Here is an 18,729-nt window from a genome sequence, read left to right on the forward strand (position 1 = left end):
AGATCATGGAAAGAATAGTATATGAGCAAATACAAAATTATTTCTGTATAAATGACTTGAACACAGCTCATCAACATGCATACAGAAAGGGGCACTCCACAGCTACAGTGCTAACCCAAATGACTGACGACTGGCTGAAAGAAATTGACGCAGGTAAGATTGTTGGTTCTGTTTTATTAGACTTCAGTGCCGCTTTTGATATTCTTGACCATAGATTATTAGTGAATAAACTGTGCTGTTATGGTTTTGATAAGGGTTCTGTTGCCTGGATCAATAGTTATCTTACAAATAGAAAATACTGTGTGTACTTTAATGGTGGATTTTCAGAAATGAGGGTTATGAGCTGTGGAGTGCCGCAAGGGAGTTGGTTAGGGCCACTTTTATTTTCAATATTTACAAATGATTGACCTCTAATTCTAAACAATGCATCTATTGCTATGTACCCAGATGACTCAACCATTTATTCATCAGCACTGACACCAAGAGATATTGAAAAGGTTCTAAATGAAGAGCTGCTGATAAGGAAATGGGTTAACATAAATAACATGGTACTTAACATAAAAAAACCAAAATGCATAGTATTACGCTCTATTGTATGACAATGTTTATATGTGAAGCACTTTGAGTCTGCCTTGTGTATGAAAAGTGCTATATAAATAAAGTTGCCTTGCCTTGCCTTGCCTAAACGGGAAGGGAGAGTAGAGCCGAAACTGCATCTAAAACTAGATGATAAAGAAATCAAACAAGTCACCGAAGTTAAGCTACTTGGTGTGCTGATTGACAGCCAAATGACCTGGACAAGTCAGATAGATGAAATGCTAAAGAAAATGGGTAGAGGGATGGCTGCAATTAGATATTGTAGGACATATTTACCAGGATGCCTAATTAAACAATTAATGCAAGCTTTAGTCCTATCTCAGCTTGATTACTGTACAGTCATATGGTCCAACACATCAGAAAACAATCGTAATAAGCTACAGGTAGCTCAAAACAAAGCTGCTCGTATAGTGCTCAACTGCTCATACAGAACTTGAGTATGTGAGATGCTGAATAAGTTGAACTGGCTACCAGTTAAACTTAGGTTACACTACTCTCTAGTCAGCTTTTTAAGAAATATAATAACAGCAAAGAGTCCTGTAAGCCTGTTTAATAGCTTGATGTTTTGATATGATATGCACAATTACTCTACACGCCAGTCATCTGAGAGGAGATTTCTACTCCTCGTCTATAAAACAGGGGCCGGACAGAGAACACTACACTACAGAGCAATGGTAGCTTGGAATTCTCTTCCGCGTTTTTGGTAAATGAAACAAGTAAAATTACCTTTAAAATCTAATTGAAATTGTATTTGGATTTCAGAATAATCTTAACCAATTTAAATCAAGTAATGATTTTCATTTCCTCCTTTAGTTGAATGTTTTTGTTCTTGTATGCTGTGTGCATGCATGATTTTATGTAAAATAGGATATGCAATTTGGAATTTTTGACCTCAGGAAGAACAGCACTCATCTGTGTATGAGAGAGCTGATTGTGGATCAAATAAACAATTCAATTCCATGTTTCAATAAAGGTGAACAACTTCTAGATGGAACTTTAATCAGGTGAGACGTGAACAAGGTGGTACAGGGCAAGTCTCAATGGTGCGTAGGTCTGAAAGGACAGACCCAAGTAAACATGAGTTTACCTCCATGCAGCCTAATTAGCCAAATCTTACAAGCTCAGCTTGCATGACTTAAACTGTTCCAACATCATAGCATTTACAGAGATATGAGCAATTATATTTGTTCCAAAAATTTTGTACACACATTAAGGGCTATGAATCTTCAACAGTCAAAGGAAAGTACAATATTATTTATTTTATTTGCGACATTAATTATAAGGGAGTGTGAAGTCCACATCATGGCAGAAAAGTTTCTAGAATTACTGTCAGAGCAGCATTAGCATACGTCAGGCCAGAGAAACAATGTCAAGCAGAGCAGACTATGAAGCACTTGAGTGGCGTATGGTCACCCAGTCTTTAGGTCACCTTTGTGCGGATGAGAGGTTCATCTCATGCTTAATGCTCACTTTAACCACGCTGTCTCTTTAATCCCAAAAGTGCCGCATCAAGAAGGTTGTCTAATGCATTGTGGAGGAAACGTCATTTCTTAACAACTTTCAATTCAGTGCCTACATATGCAGGAGCAAAGCAACAAAGACAAGAAATCACCTGAATGCAGAGACCATTAATTATACACACACTGCTGAATCGCTGTAGGGTGATGGTCAGAAATGATATATTTATAAACTATTTAAATAGAAACCCTTCCTTGAATGTTTTCCAATCAGCCCCACCACATCCAGGGAGCTCCTCAGAACCAGGCCCTGTCCTGGGCCACCCACCAACAGTCCTCAGTCCTGCTTTGGGATCACTTGCTCCAGAGCAGGGCCACGGCCTTGCAGATGCCCACGTCGTTGTAGTTGAAGTAGCAGAGGCCAGCGAAGGTGACAGTGGACAGGAGGAAGAGCCCCGCGTTGGCCATCTTGATCTTGGTGTCCCCGTGGACGTAGTCTGTCAGCACCTGGCCAATGCCCCTGGACCAACAGAAAACTCACTTTACAACGAGATAAGGAAACTATGTAGCCGGGAGTTTTTAAGTTGACCTACTTCTCGCCAACCATTAAATTTGATCAAGGCAAAAACAGGTGACTAATCAGTTCCATTGTTATTCCTTCAAATATAAATTTTTTAAATATTACACCCCCAATGCATGCAGCAATCAGACCCAGGCGAACAAACATGGCGACTCAAAAGGAGGGTCTCCCTCCACCCACACCAGGTCACAGCAGGTATCGTGTTGGATAAAGTAGTTCAACCAGCAATGACAACGCATTCAAGGGAGCTGAAAGGCACAGTCGTAGCATTTGAACAAGCTTGTGCCTTAAAATTACTTTCCCATAACTGTAGCTGATCTATAGTGGGTTCCCAGTCTATGTGATCCATCCTAAGCATTATAAATGTAATGGCTGGCCAGCTCTGCAGCACCCTCGATATTATGAGGGGTCTCTAGTGTGGGACCCCCCATACTACTGAGAGTCAGTAGTATGGGGGGGTCCCACACGAGAGACCCCTCATACTACTGAGGGTCAGTAGTATGGGGGGGTCCCACACGAGAGACCCCTCATACTACTGAGGGTCAGTAGTATGAGGGGGTCCCACACTAGAGGCCCCTCATACTACTGATCCTATATAGTATGGGAGGGTCCCACACTAGAGACTAGGGGTGTGCCAAAAAATCGATTCATCTAAGAATCGCGATTCTCATTTACTACGATTCAGAGTTGATATAAAATGGCCCAAAATAGATCAAAAAAAATAAAACAAATCCTCAGGCTGTCTGCCTCCGTTTTGTACGCGGGACGTCTTGACGTCACCACGCAGCCGGTTCTGGAACCAACGCATGCGCGATAAGCACCAAAAAAAAGGAGGAGACTACAAAATGGAGGAAAGAGAGGTTCAACCGGCCCCGTCCTCGTTGAAGGCAAAGATTTGGACTCATTGTTTTTTACCGAATGCCCGGATCGTTTTGTAATCGAACATCGATTTTAAATCGAATCGTAGCCCCAAAAATCGGAATCGAATCGTGAGATAGTAAAAGATTCCCACCCCTACTAGAGACCCCTCATACTACTGATCCTCAATAGTATGGGAGGGTCCCACACTAGAGGCCCCTCATACTACTGATCCTCAATAGTATGGGAGGGTCCCACACTAGAGGCCCCTCATACTACTGATCCTATATAGTATGGGAGGGTCCCACACTAGAGACCCCTCCCACTCACTCCAGCTGAGCTAGTTGAGTCACAGTGTGGCCAGAACAACGTTATTGATTATATGTTCTGAGACTAACTGGGCGGGGCTCAATCTTACTGATTGCCTCTCGTTAAAGTCAGACAGACTCTCGAAGGACAGCACTAGCCAGGAACTCCGTAATACCTAAAGGGTCCTCTGGAATACCACCACCTAATGAGGAATTATCCCCACATGTGACTTGGATTTGGTGGCTGATGCCTGTGATGCCTCTTGCACTTTGCTGGGATTGATGACTGAGTGTTGCGCTGTGACGCTAAGCTAAAGCCACACTCTCACATTGGAGAATTTAGAAGATTAGCAAGAAAATGTGTAATTTCTTGCTTCCACTTTCCACAACCCTGAATGCCACAAATACCTCCACATCAAGCCGTGCAATAAGGTCCAGTCTCAGTGAAACAAGAGAGCGGATAACCCTGGGACCTCCCTGGACAGCCCCACACACACACACATAACGGGACAACAAAGACGTACGTGTGACTTAAAGGTTACACTCGTTCAACTCTGGGATTTCTACTATTTAACAACATCTTCAACCCTAACAATTGAGCCCACATCGTCCATCAGTGATCACCAAATGAGCATGTCATAACATCATAAACATTCAGAGACGCCTTCACCGACTCTGAGACCCGGTCCACCTCCAGTCCGGACTAATGTAATGACTCCTATTCTGGGCTGTCAGAGGTTTGAGGCAGAACTCTGCTGCCCAGGTTCTCTGCTGTACCAAACCCTGACAGCCTCACAACCCAGTCCACACACACACACACACACACACACACACACACACACACACACACACACACACACACACACACACACACCAGTGTCCGTGCAGGGTGAGGGCAGCAGCCAGGGAATAGTCCACCACGGCTCCAGGGAGGAAGTAGCCGGCGGGCAGCAGGGCTAGCAGCCAGAGGCTCACCACCCGCTCGCCGGTCCAGTGAAGAGAGGCTGCGGTGGAGCCCGAAGCAGCTGTACAACAGGGGGAGAGGAGCGGATGGGTGGGTTACCATTTAGAATAAAATGCCTTATAGGAGCTAAATAGAGACCACAGATGCAGACAGGGATTCACGGATAGTGGTTTGGTTTGACAAAGACTTTGGGTTGACACAAAGACTATAGTCTTTAAGTCAACATGTGTTTTTTGAGCCGCTTGATGGTTTCCGGTCTCTGAGTAAAAGCTCCACTCACTCTGATCACCAAAAAGGCGTCTTCTGCACTGATGGAGTCATTTCACCAGCTTGTTTTAGATCCATCGCTCTTAGTTGTACTTCCCTCATAAGCTCAACTAGGTCCCCTTACAAATGGTTAGTAGCTTATGAAAGGCCTATTGGAATGTGCTGTAGCCATCTTCTCCACAGGTAGTGCTGTCTGCTGAGATGTTGACCAACTGAAATGGCGAGTAGAGGCTAGGGCTGCTCGATTATGGAAAAAAATTATAATAACGATTATTTTGGTCAATATTGAAATCACGATTAATCTAACGATTATTTTTGAGTTTGAAAACATGTATTTATTCAACATGTCTATCCCAAATATACTTTGCAACTGAGAACTTTTAAATTTCGCCTTAAAAATGTACACAAAATTGTCAAAAAGAAGATGTTCAAATCTGAAATAATGACCATATATGTATCCAGCTGTTCTAAAATCCATTATATTAGTTATTTGATCGTTTGACGCTAAAATCGAAATCGAAATTTGATTAACCGCCCAGCCCTAATAGAGGCCCAGGGCTAGAAAGAGAAAGAACCCTCACAGACAGTCTGCAACATTGAGTCTCCGGTTCTGGTGCAGGCAATGTTCATTTCCTGTAAACACCAGGGTTCTCACGTACAACCGTTGCGTACGCACAAAACGGGGCTGGTAGTGGCGTACGTGACTTCCCACGCCAAGGTTGTGATCTATAAAATCGAACTTGACGGGAGAATGTGCGCAGCCCTAAGCAAACTCTGACCCATGCGTACGCATGGTTTGGAGGAAAAGGAGAATTGGCAAAACGGACGGTGTGGTGGTGAACTGAAGTCAGACAGAAGAAATGTAGAGAAGAACGAATATGTTTTATCATCGCCCTTCATCAATTTAATTTCAACCCGGATCATGCGTTAAATCGATGTAATCAGAATAATTTAAGTCAACTGCGTTATTTCTCAGTTATAACTCCAGAAACATCTCCTTAGAATCTAAATGAAAATTCAAAATGAAAATTCTCTATATTTAATCCCGTCAATCCATACTGTCCACTGACCGCACGACTGCATGGAATAAAGCATCTGTCCAACATGTGTCAATAATATAATATTTTTATGCGACACTGTAAACACAATCAGATGTCAATTAAATCCCAAGTGTCGAAATCCAAGCCTACATACTCCTCATCACAATCGTTATATTATTCTCCGTTCCTCTTGATGCTTTTCATGACAAATCAGGCATTAAAAAGGGGTTATGTTCAAAAACATTTTACGTGGGTGTTTACAAACTGATTATCCAAGGTGTTCTCGGTCAGTCTTATTACCGTAACCCTATGAATACAGCGGTGAGCCCCGTGCGTAATGCTGCACCATGGCACTGCTGGCACTGCTGGAGGACCATGCAAATGGCAGGATTCGGAGGGAGAGGGTCTTCAGGGACCATAACGATTTATTGGTACATAAAAACCTTTATGTCAGACCACTTCTTTTTTAATTTTGGGACTGTGCGCTCCGTGCCACTGACAGAGTTCACTGCTGCAGCAACATGTTGCTACTCACTCTGCTTTTTGTTGTTGTTAGTGATCCCAATCCCGCGACGGCCTAACAAAACTACTTTTGGGGCCTCCACCTCACCCACAAGTGGCTCCACTTCAACCTCGCTTTTTTGCTTTTCTCAGTCCTTCTGCCATTCTTTCCGACAAGACATAATACTTCAATCTGAGTCTGTTTTATATGCAGATCGCATTCATGAGGTTGTTTGCATTGACCATTTTTGGTTAAAAAGGGGCGTGTACAGGGCGGAACGTGAAGCTGATTCAGCTGCGCACACTTGTAGGCACTCTGTGATTTATAAAGCAAAGATTGCTTAGAGGTGTGCGCACGCAGGTTCTTATAAGTTAGAATATTTTTTGGCGTACCCAAAACTCGGCATTTGGGCGTCCGTACACTATTAGTAACGATCCCACGCACAATTTTATAAATGAGACCCCAGGTGTGAGTGTGATTGGCCGTGTGAGTGTCTACCTAGATGTATGACGGATAGATGAGCAACGTTTGATGAAGTCCACTGGGTCGGCTGGTGGACTGATCTATCCAGCACACACCTAGGTGGACACGCCCACTTGTGATGTCAGAAGAGTTAGATTTCAAAACGGCTTGTAACGGCTAATCACACACACACACACACACACACACACACACACACACACACACACACACACACACACACACACACACACACACACACACACACACACACACACACACACACACACACACACACACACACACCTAGTGGTATAATATGTCACCTTTAAAATGCAGTCTGACAGATGTGTGTACTCTGAAATGTAAACTACTCAGCGGCGTGCTTCCTTTCAAGCCCAGCCTACTGGGCCAGCCAAAGTTCAAAACCCAGCCATCAATAATCTTCAGCGATAATGTTACCTTGAATTTTTGTCTGTGAGAGGAGGGAGGTAAATACTAATCCTTCCCTGCAACGTTTCTATGCAATCCTAAACATTGTATTGTTTGTTAAAAAACAACAACATAAAACGGCTCAAATAAGTTAACCAAACTGAAGTCTAAAGGCATTATATTCACGGAAAAGCAAGAACTTTGCATCGCTTAATTAACCCTAAAGATGTTTCCCTACTGGTAGGTGTTCATTTAGGAATGCGACCCCAAGAAGAATGAGATTTCACTAAAAGGGAACACATGTTGTTCGTACCGACCTACCAAATTAGTCTAGTTTGCAGTTCATCGCAGCAAAGCTGCATAGACCGTAGAGATCCACAAGTTTTTCAAACTTGGATTCTGATAGGAAAACGGTTGTTGACTGTACTCACCATCAAGGTTCTGCGATGCATGGATTCTTGCCGACAGAAGGTAAGGGCTCTCTTGGTCCTTGAGTGGGAGGGCCAGGGGCCTGCCCAGCAGGGTGCTGCGGTAGAAGAGGGCTGAGGACAGAGCATAGGAGGCGCTCAACAGGGTAATGCCTTTCCTCAAAGCTCAGAGGACGCCACCATCACACACCTCAATCCCTGAGCAACATGAGCAGGGGCGGACTGGCCATCGGGAATACCGGGGACATCCCCGGTGGGCCGATGGCCCAAAATACTATTATGTACCGGCCCACGCCCATCATCGCATCAGCCCTACAATGGTTATCACAGCGGCACAAGCGTAATTTTCTCCAAGAGCTATACCTATCTAATCACAATCGCACTGACTGACTTTTATACTGCTACTCGCAATCGGTCTTCACACTCATGGTGACTATTTTTCGATGTTTTTTTAAGTGTCTTCTAATATGTGTTTTACAGACTTCGGAAGTCCAAAGTAAGAAAAGATCTCCACCTTATTAATAAACACCTCTAAATTGGTTCTTACATAGCCGAAGTGTTCTCAGCTGTGCGGATTGAGGTAGAGAATTTGGATTTGCATACATACACGCAACGCGGCACCCAGTTCTACGCATGCGCTCAACCCATGAGGAGAAAGGGATTGTTTGCGGCGAATGTCTCCAGTTTGAGACCCGCTGAGGGACCACCGCCGGAGGCGGAGGTGCCTAAGCGCTGCCCGGCAACGATCCCTTTCTCCTCCTTGTCGTGGTTCAGTCTACTTCACATTGATGAGGACGTTGAAGAACCAGGAACGTCGGAGAACCCAACGCGGTCGTTTGAGATTCATAATATCGGCTCACACATCTTTTGGCCGTTATAATATTATATGATATAGATATCTATGTAGGCTATATGATAATATTTTGATATAGAGCTCCAGGACTCCCGTGTGTTCTAGAATATTTACAGAACACGGCTAAAGGCTGTGTGAGCCTCGCCATTGCGATACATCCACTGTAAACAGAGCGAATGGTACCGTGGCTGCAAGCTGCTCAGGGCCACACCCCCACCCTCCTCCTTGACCCGCCTCGCTCCTCCTCATTTGCATTATAGCTACAGCCACCAAAACAGCGCATTTGGGGGAAGCTCAATGTGCGACTGGCTCGGAGTGGCTATAACTCTGCACCACGGCTGAATTTCGGGAACGTCGTTATGTAACTTACTGTTTTGTTATGCACCTTCAGCACCCCTACACACACAAACAATCACACACCCAGCATGCAACACTACTGATACCACTGATGTTCACACCCCATCGTACGTTCTGTTCTGTTCATTTCTAATATATTGTTCATGCTAATTCTACCCTCTTATTCCAGTTTCTTTATTGTGTGGTCTTTCTCTGCTGACATTCATTCCTTAAGGCTTTGTAGTTATACTTGTATAACCATCTGATACTAGCCAAGAGTTAAGCATATTCATCTAGCAAACTATACCTACCTTGGAGTGTTACAATAGCCAATAATAATTTTATTCCATGTGTCCATCCAGGCAAATTGGTGGATCCAAATGTTATTAAAAAACAAACATACATATATGATGTAATTTCTTTGTAATCATCCAAAATAATGTTAAGTGTATGGGTATTTTTCCCAGAAGGCCACTGACTGTTCGATACGCGCGATCCATTGAGTGGGCAACGCGGCGTGTACTTAGTGGGCCGCGCGCCGTGTATTGAGTGGGCCGGTGTTTCAGTTCAAGTGGTGACCGGTTTAACTGGTGACTTTCAGCCGAATGCTTCGCTTGTTGTCGTGGCTACACCAGATGTTCGAAATCGGGACCAGACACGTAGCTGTCCTTGCGATTGCCTCTTTGATTTGTTATTCAATAAAATGTCAAAAACATTACAATCTCATTCGTTTTTGGAGTGTAATTGGAAGAAACTTGTCACGTAGAACCGTTCTAAGCCGAAATAAATGGAAAATGAATGTTTAAAATATGATACATTACGGGATTCGAATTCATACCATTGGGGAAAAAAAATATAACAATCCGCAATTCCATTCCATTGTGCCGTTGACCCACTGGGGAAATAACCGCCGTAGTATAATAGAATTCGCAAATACTTCTTGAAAACACGAAAGGCAGCCAGATCAACTTGTGACCCTACTTTCCATGTAGTTATGACCATGCATTGGTAGCGTATCCCAAAAATAAGACGCCTTTACATCCAGTTAATCCAAACCTAATGTTGTGTTGCCCTCCACTGCTTGAAACTAGCCAAAAACACTGTTATGCGCTCATTCGATCATTTCGGTCGCCTGATGTGGTGTTGTCGCGTCCTCCTTCTTTATATCCTCTCTGTAAGCAAAGCAGCGACTTCGGAAATCAATGTGACGCAAGACGATACCACTTTGAGACACAACGTTTATTCACATGAAAACATACATTACGAGATTCGAACTCGTACCATTGTGGGGAAAAATATAACAATCCGCAATACCATTCCATTGTGCCGTTGACCCACTGGGAAATTCGCCGCCGCAGTATATAGGGCCTACTAGAATTCGCAAATACTTCTTGAAAACACGAAAGGCAGCCAGATCAACTTGTGACCCTACTTTTTATGTAGTTATGACCATGCATTGGTCGCGTTTCTAAAAAATAAGACGCCTTTACATCCAGTTAATCCAAACCTAATGTTGTGTTGCCCTCCGCTCTTGAAGCGTGTTAAGGTTAGTTTTATATTGGACGTTGGATATTCGACGCATTCGAAAAATCTATTTAGCACTGGCTTCGATGGACGAATTTGTGTCAAACCTACTTAGATGTGTTAATACAAGGCTTATCTATGTAAAACAAAGCACCATTTGATTTTATAAAAAAAAATGTAATGTTAAAAAAGGCTATAAATCTATTTTGCGGCTTGACCTTTTGACCTACCCATATCAAAACACATCTGGTGTAATCAACTAACTGCCCCACACATAACACAAAGCTTATTTTTTCCAAAAACCCTCGTTTTGATTTTATACAATTTTTTTAATGTTAAAAAAATATTTAGAAAATCAAAGGGTAGGTGTTTTGAGAAAATAAGCTTTGTGTTATGTGTGGGGCAGTTAGTTGATTACACCAGATGTGTTTTGATATGGGTAGGTCAAAAGGTCAAGCCGCAAAATAGATTTATAGCCTTTTTTAACGTTACATTTTTTTTTATAAAATCAAATGGTGCTTTGTTTTACATAGGTAAGCCTTGTATTAACACATCTAAGTAGGTTTGACACAAATTCGTCCATCGAAGCCAGTGCTAAATAGATTTTTCGAATGCGTCGAATATCCAACGTCCAATATAAAACATTAGGTTTGGATTAACTGGATGTAAAGGCGTCTTATTTTTTAGAAACGCGACCAATGCATGGTCATAACTACATAAAAAGTAGGGTCACAAGTTGATCTGGCTGCCTTTCGTGTTTTCAAGAAGTATTTGCGAATTCTAGTAGGCCCTAGCTATACTGCGGCGGCGAATTTCCCAGTGGGTCAACGGCACAATGGAATGGTATCGCGGATTGTTATATTTTTCCCCACAATGGTACGAGTTCGAATCTCGTAATGTATGTTTTCATGTGAATAAACGTTGTGTCTCAAAGTGGTATCGCCTTGCGTCACATTGATTTCCGAAGTCGCTGCTTTGCTTACAGAGAGGATATAAAGAAGGAGGACGCGACAACACCACATCAGGCGACCGAAATGATCGAATGAGCGCATAACAGTGTTTTTGGCTAGTTTCAAGCAGTGGAGGGCAACACAACATTAGGTTTGGATTAACTGGATGTAAAGGTGTCTTATTTTTGGGATACGCTACCAATGCATGGTCATAACTACATGGAAAGTAGGGTCACAAGTTGATCTGGCTGCCTTTCGTGTTTTCAAGAAGTATTTGCGAATTATATTATACTACGGCGGTTATTTCCCCAGTGGGTCAACGGCACAATGGAATGGAATTGCGGATTGTTATATTTTTTTCCCCCAATGGTATGAATTCGAATCCCGTAATGTATCATATTTTAAACATTCATTTTCCATTTATTTCGGCTTAGAACGGTTCTACGTGACAAGTTTCTTCCAATTACACTCCAAAAACGAATGAGATTGTAATGTTTTTGACATTTTATAGAATAACAAATCAAAGAGGCAATCGCAAGGACAGCTACGTGTCTGGTCCCGATTTCGAACATCTGGCGTAGCCACGACAACAAGCGAAGCATTCGGCTGAGGGTCACCAGTTAAACCGGTCACCACTTGAACTGAAACACCGGTCTGACAGAAACTCCCGGGCCACTTTTTTCCCCCAGTCCGCCCCTGAACATGAGCATTATGTTATGCCTTATACTACAATGAGCTTTATTCCTAGACAACAATAAGCACTATGTTATGTCTCCCTTTAGGGTTCATCGAGCCAGCTCATCTCAATACGAACTAACGCTAGTCCCTATAGTGAGGTGGTTCATAAAAGAGAGAAACATCCCTGAAACAGCCTGCTGGTCCTAGCACCTTCATAACATGCACACCAAATGAGACATAGATTGACTCTTAACGAGGCACGGTGTTATAAATAACTTCCTCTTTTAAACAAGTACAGAAGCCATCGGTCGTCAGCTGGTGCCCATGAAGCCAATAAACACATCAAACTAAACAAGACTTACGTTTTACTCCTCTGTGGCAGACAGAACTCAACCTGAAAACAGCCGCCATGACGATCAGTCAATCAAGGTCAGCGCACTGAACCGGAAGTAGTGTTCATCGTCCCGGGATTCAGGATGTAACGTTACACTGCTTGCCTTTATAATAGCATAAACGCACATAATTAGGGTGATCGAATCTGATCAATCACAGTTGAGCGTGGAAACGTAAATATGTTAAAAATTTAGGAATTAACAAAGGATAATTTACAGTTCGATCAATGTTGACAGTTGAGATATGTTTGTAGATCCGCGTAGTTCACTGCGTCAGCGAGTACTTCCGGTCCACAAGGTCGTCCGCTAACAGCCTCACCGTTGGAGTGTGTCTTGATACTGGGAACCTGAATTACTTCACATACCGACCGGACACCTCCACACGATGGACAGCTACGATCATAACTCATCGGAGAAGGCAGAGGCGGCGGAGCTGCAGCGTATGATCGCCATCGAGCAGCAGAAAGCCCAGTTTCAGGCTCAGGTAAACCCGCCTCCATCTTTAACAGGGCTAGCCGCATGTAGTAAGCCCGCCTCCGTCTTTAAACAGGCAAGATAATGCGCTTAAACAAGCTTTAAGGGTGCCGCAATATAAAGCGATTGAAATGTGTCTTGACCCTTTTTTGAAGGAAGACGTCGTGAATTGCTGTCCATTCTAAATTACGGGGCTGTTCATTGTTATTAATGGTGCTGGTCATTGTTATTAATGGTGCTCTTCCTTGTTATTATTTGTGCTCTTCATTCTTATTAATGGTGCTGTTCGCATTGGTTGCAGGTGCACAACTTCACAGACGTCTGCTGGGACAAGTGTATAGACAGCCCCGGCTCGAAGCTGGACAGCCGGACGGAGACTTGCCTGGTGAACTGTGTTGAGCGCTTCATCGACACCACTCTGACCATCACCAACCGCTTCACACAGATGGTTCAGAAGGGGGCTCATTGAGCATGCCAAGGACGCAACCTCTATCTGTTAATTCAAGAGAAAAGGGTGTATAGGAGCCTGTAATGGGATGGAAAGCTGGACATGCACTCAATATGCCTGGAACCTCGGAGAAGATGATGTGGATCATATCTCCCGATGGAAAGAAGAGTCCCCCACACTGTGCATTATTTAATGTGTCTTTATGTTGTACATTCTGCTGACATTTTACCTTAAAATCTACAACTGTCAAAGTGTCCCCTTGTATTCCCTATGTATTAAGGCCTTTATTAAACATTAACACTGATTACCACCCAGGGTTTTTTCTCCTGTCAGCCATGTTACAATATACACCACAATACCAAACTGCCCCACTGTTGTACCGCCCATACCTTCTATCTCCCCTCACAGGGGCTGAGTAGACATTTAGGTTCTCCTCTTTACCATAAATACATTGAAATGCTCCACGTGAAACAGAATTATTAACTTCTGAGTGACTCAATTAAATGAACAATTAATATTTAATGGGGACAGGCTTGTAAAGTGGTGGAATCCAGGTTCTGAATCCTAAATATTGTAGCCGTTAGCCCGGTGGCTAAAGAGTTTGTTGGTTGATGTTGTGCGCGGCCCTGAGGCCAGACTTCATGGCGGTCTCGATCCAGCCGTGGGGGACGGCCGTGTGCTCGCCTGCGAAGTGCACGCGCCCCTCGCTCTGGAAGAGCTCAGCGGCGTAGTCCACCTGCTGGTAAGGCGTGTACAGGGCGAAGGCCCCCAGGCTGTAGGGGTCCAGGCCCCACTTCTTCACCAGGCCCCCGGTCCACAGCGGCCGGATGTCCTCCCCGTGGATCCTCACCAGGTCGTCCAGAACCAGCGCCATCACCTCCGCCTCGCCCACGCCCTGGAACAAGGTGGAGTCGTCGGAGCAGGTGTAGGACGCCAGCAGGGCGCCGGCGGCCGTGCCGGGGAAGCCGTGGCTGGGGTAGTAGATGAAGCGGGAGGGCCGGTCGGTCACGCTCTTCCCGCCCCGGATGCCCTCCGACTCCCAGAAGCGACGGCTGAAGCTGAGCACCACCTTGGTGGAGCTGGTGTAGTGCACCGAGCGCAGCGCCTCCATCTTGTGGGAGGAGAGCGGGGGCAGGAAGTCGATGAAGAGCGCAGCCTTGGCCGTGGCGGTCACCAGCACGTAGTCCGTGGTCAGGCTGGCCAGGGCGGAGCCGTCCTGGTACGACACCGTCACGCTGCCCCCGGCCGATTGGTCGATGAGCTTGACCTTGGCGTTGAGGTGAAGGGTGGCGTTCAACAGCTGGTAGAAGGTATTGGGGAGGTTGTCAAAACCATTGGCCACCTCATAGTACCTGAAGAACAGACCGTTTCACAACAATTTAGATTTAGATTTGTATTAGCAACTGCAATGACAAAACCGGACTATGCTAATAGCCTAACTCTGATCCCTAAGGAGCTTCATGAGCAGCCCACCATGCCTTCATCTACACAGAGTATAGTGAATGGTTCAAGCTATTACCACTTTTACTCATTTATCCAGTAAGACTAATTTGGTTCCTTTGTCTTTTTCAGAATATAAACTGAAAAAGAGAACGATACATTAGATTATCCCCTCTCATCCGATAAAGCAACTACTGTAAACTGTGAGCTGCATTTGCCGTAATCTGGGGAATTTTATACAATGCTTGAATACCGACTATTCCACGAATTGTTTGATCGTGTAGCAGCATTCCCTGTGTTCTTGTCTTCTCCCTTACTCAACGTCGTCGTTGATGTCGGCCTGAACAAACAGCATCTCCGTCAGGGATGCGTAGAAGAGGCTGTTTTCATTCAGGATGTCCCCGATCATCCTCAGGGCACTGCGGCTCAGGTTCCCCTCCTTCACCAGGTACTCCTGGAAGAGGAGTCAAACCAGCCACTCAGGGACGCATTTTGTGCGTCCCTGAGTGCTGGTCACACGATTGTGACCTGCACACTCAGTAAATTAGTACATCATTTGTTCCTTACCTTAACAGAGTAGGAGTCGTACTTGTCAAGCATGGCACTACAGCCCATCATCTTTAGATCATCCCTCACCTGACAACAATAATGGTTTTAATCCTCTTTAAAAAATAATAATAAATTGGTTACAATTGATCAAATATTGACACTAATTAAGTCATGGCTTAATAGACCCGTTACACTGCGGTGTCCTCGACTGATCTGGGACGGTTAGTCACAGCATAAGTGATGTCCTGATGTTGCTGTGGAGGACGTACCTTCCTCAGTGCCTGACTGAAGAGCTGGGAGGCAGACTTCCCCCTCTCCTCTCCCGATAGGTTGTAGTTGAGAATATCCGGGAGCTGCTCCACCACGTAGGTTTTCTGCAGGATGCCGTTGACTAGGTAATAGGTATTGATGTCTTCTTGAATGAAGTGGTTCAAGGAGATTGGCAGTTTGGCCACCAAGGACAGCAGAATTCTGTGGAGCACATCACATGACTGTAACAACCTGATACCCATGCCGAGTTGTTTTATTTTTCAAAGCCAAAGAATGGGGTTACACCTCAAGATTAATTAGAGACGCTTTTGATTCATGTCACTTGCTGGTAGAACACTTGGGATTCATGTTAAACCAATAACTAACTTTATAAGTTAGTAGGAATTAGTTGATCCAGTCTGTGCAGAGTGAACTGAGATTAGCACACATTGGTTCGGCTCAGTTCTCTGCAGCGTACTTACCTGTGAAAGCTGGGGATCCTCATAGCACCAACCTCTGCATACCACCCCTCTGTTCGGTTTCTAAACGTCTCCACACGTCCACCAATGCGGTTACTGGCTTCCAATATGGTCACCTTGTTGCCAGAGGGCCAAAAAGTGAAACTCGTTAAAGATTAAACCTGATGTGGTATAACAAGTGTAAATAAATACTGCACAGTGCTACAGTAAAAATGTATAATATTCATGTTTATTAATTTATTACCTTATGTCCTGCATCTTGCAAAAACTTTGCAGCGGTCAGTCCAGCCATGCCTGCACCAATGATAGCTACGTGATGAGGAGTCTTTGTGGGAGTGAGACCCTTATCCACAATAGCAACAAGCTCACTGTAGTCTGCGTCTTGAAGGCACTCAACCAAAGGGTCCCCAATGCTCCCAGTGATGGCGAAAACAATGGCTCCCACTACAACCAGAGGAACTGCCAAGACAATTCAAACTAGTTATTCAGTTTAACGCGTAAATATTTGTGCCCTGACCAACATCCACTTTTTCATCATCTTAAGAAGTATATTTTCTCCCAGTACATTCATAATGGTACAAAACAAATTTTTACATTTTTGTAATTATGCAGCCATATTCACCAAGTCACAATATGTGCAGTGAACATTGTTTTCTATGGGGATATTTCCACAAAGGCAGCAATTCAGATTAATTGATGTTTGTTTTGTAAATACTTACATAGTTTGCACAGATGGGGGATCATCTTGAGCATGGAGGTCCAGGCCTTCTTTCTGCTATGGACACTGAGACCATCCGTAGGAAATGAAACCTAAGGTACACAAGGTTATGTTTCAACTTGCCCCAGAGAGCAAAGGAAAAAGCAAAGCAAAGGAGTATAAAAACTATTTAGTGGATTAAAAATATGTATACATATTCAACACTTCCTGCCTTCCTTTCATATACAATGCAAATTTAGGCATTGGTGAGTACTACATACAATTATGTTACGTGCAATTATATACCACTGATGAGTATTGTATACAAGTAGATCATTCACAGAAAAGGTGATACTAACATAATAAATAACACTAATGGCGTTTGGTGACAACCTGTGTGCCTAAAGATGTTCAACTCACCGCTGGCAGAGGGAACGTCTGGAAAGTGGTCAATGAGCTGGGCATGCTTCCACCGGTCCTTGCAGGTTCAGGTGGACTGGCCAGCACACATGGTGCATGGGTATAGGAAGGTTTAATGAGTCACCCCAGGTCCTCTCTGGAAATATGTTCCCACACCAGCTCCAGATGCAACCACTCTGAACAAATTAGATTAGTGAGCTTGTCGTATCCCCGGCATACCTCATTTCCGCTATCCTCTAATATCAGACCTTTTTTTCCCTTTTTTAAGCAATGCCAAACAAAACATAGTGAGTTAAGTGGCTTAAAAGAATACTTGCCTTGACACAACAATGTTTAATGCTGTTAATCCTTAACACGACTAGATTAGGTTTGTAACCATGTCCTTAGTTCCTTGATATTTCAAATGATATTGTTGGCTTTATTTGAAAAATGTCTACTTAATAAAAGGTTTAAACATGTTGCCTTTGTCTGATTCAGGAGATGTGATACTCATCTATCTCTTCCAGTCTCTAGATAGTGGCTAATCTAAAGCAGATAGACCCACACCATGAAACAACAAAAAGCAGAGTGGAAGTCTCTAATTTGTAACATCTCTGTATGGCCAGTTCTTTCCAAGAAAGACGTTATCACAGCATCCTGCGAGGACTGGTGTCATTCAACTTTTTTTCTGTGGGAAAACATTGCGATCATTGACCAGATTAGTCGTTCAAAGGAACTAAACTGTAGTTAATGTGTAACAGCACCCCCATCATCTGAAGGGGATTCTTAGCTATGGTCAGAAGTGTCACTTAAGATTGCTCGATGATAGACTGAATGAGTAAATTGAGAGAGAGAGAGAGAGAGAGAGAGAGAGAGAGAGAGAGAGAGAGAGAGAGAGAGAGAGAGAGAGAGAGAGAGAGAGAGAGAGAGAGACTATTTCAATACAACATTGTATTGGGCATAATATTGTGGTCCTCCTATAGTCCTAGGACTACTAGGACTATGCTTCCTTTCTTATCTCCTCCAGCACAGGTTTGGAGTCCAGTTTAACCTGTGACAGGACCATAGGGCACAATGGAGTCCAGTGTGATCTGTGACTGGACTGCTTAGGGTGCACAGGAGTCCAGTGTGACCTGTGACCGGACCTTAGGATACACTGAAGTCCAGTGTAACCTGTGACTGGACCTTAGGATACAGTTGACTCCAGTGTGATCTGTGACTGGACCTTAGGATACACTGGAGTCCAGTGTGATCTGTGACTGGACCTTAGGATACAGTTGACTCCAGTGTGATCTGTGACTGGACTTTAGGATACACTGGAGTCCAGTGTGATCTGTGACTGGACCTTAGGATACACTGGAGTCCAGTG

At 44.0% G+C, this 18,729-nt stretch overlaps 3 protein-coding genes across 3 annotated transcripts; 1 reads left to right on the forward strand and 2 right to left on the reverse strand.

Moving 5' to 3' along the window:
- Positions 1-1,579: 1,579 nt before the first annotated feature.
- sdhdb (succinate dehydrogenase complex, subunit D, integral membrane protein b) lies at positions 1,580-12,730 on the reverse strand. Its single transcript, XM_060076260.1, has 4 exons — positions 12,596-12,730; positions 7,896-8,006; positions 4,675-4,825; positions 1,580-2,574 (listed from the first exon to the last, which is right to left on the reverse strand). Exons 1-4 carry the CDS (start codon positions 12,642-12,644, stop codon positions 2,409-2,411), a joined length of 477 nt encoding a protein of 158 aa, XP_059932243.1. The 5' UTR covers positions 12,645-12,730; the 3' UTR covers positions 1,580-2,408.
- A 157-nt stretch (positions 12,731-12,887) lies between these two features.
- Positions 12,888-13,857, forward strand: timm8b (translocase of inner mitochondrial membrane 8 homolog B (yeast)). The gene is made up of 2 exons (XM_060076261.1): positions 12,888-13,109; positions 13,401-13,857. Exons 1-2 carry the CDS (start codon positions 13,011-13,013, stop codon positions 13,566-13,568), a joined length of 267 nt encoding a protein of 88 aa, XP_059932244.1. The 5' UTR covers positions 12,888-13,010; the 3' UTR covers positions 13,569-13,857.
- Positions 13,858-14,101: 244 nt separating this feature from the next.
- Positions 14,102-17,731, reverse strand: il4i1 (interleukin 4 induced 1). Its single transcript, XM_060076257.1, has 8 exons — positions 17,382-17,731; positions 16,984-17,074; positions 16,509-16,723; positions 16,268-16,380; positions 15,806-16,007; positions 15,555-15,623; positions 15,305-15,441; positions 14,102-14,899 (listed from the first exon to the last, which is right to left on the reverse strand). Exons 1-8 carry the CDS (start codon positions 17,424-17,426, stop codon positions 14,140-14,142), a joined length of 1,632 nt encoding a protein of 543 aa, XP_059932240.1. The 5' UTR covers positions 17,427-17,731; the 3' UTR covers positions 14,102-14,139.
- Between the last annotated feature and the right edge of the window lie 998 nt (positions 17,732-18,729).

This window comes from Gadus macrocephalus, chromosome 16, assembly GCF_031168955.1.
Source record: "Gadus macrocephalus chromosome 16, ASM3116895v1".
Lineage (NCBI taxonomy): Eukaryota > Metazoa > Chordata > Actinopteri > Gadiformes > Gadidae > Gadus > Gadus macrocephalus.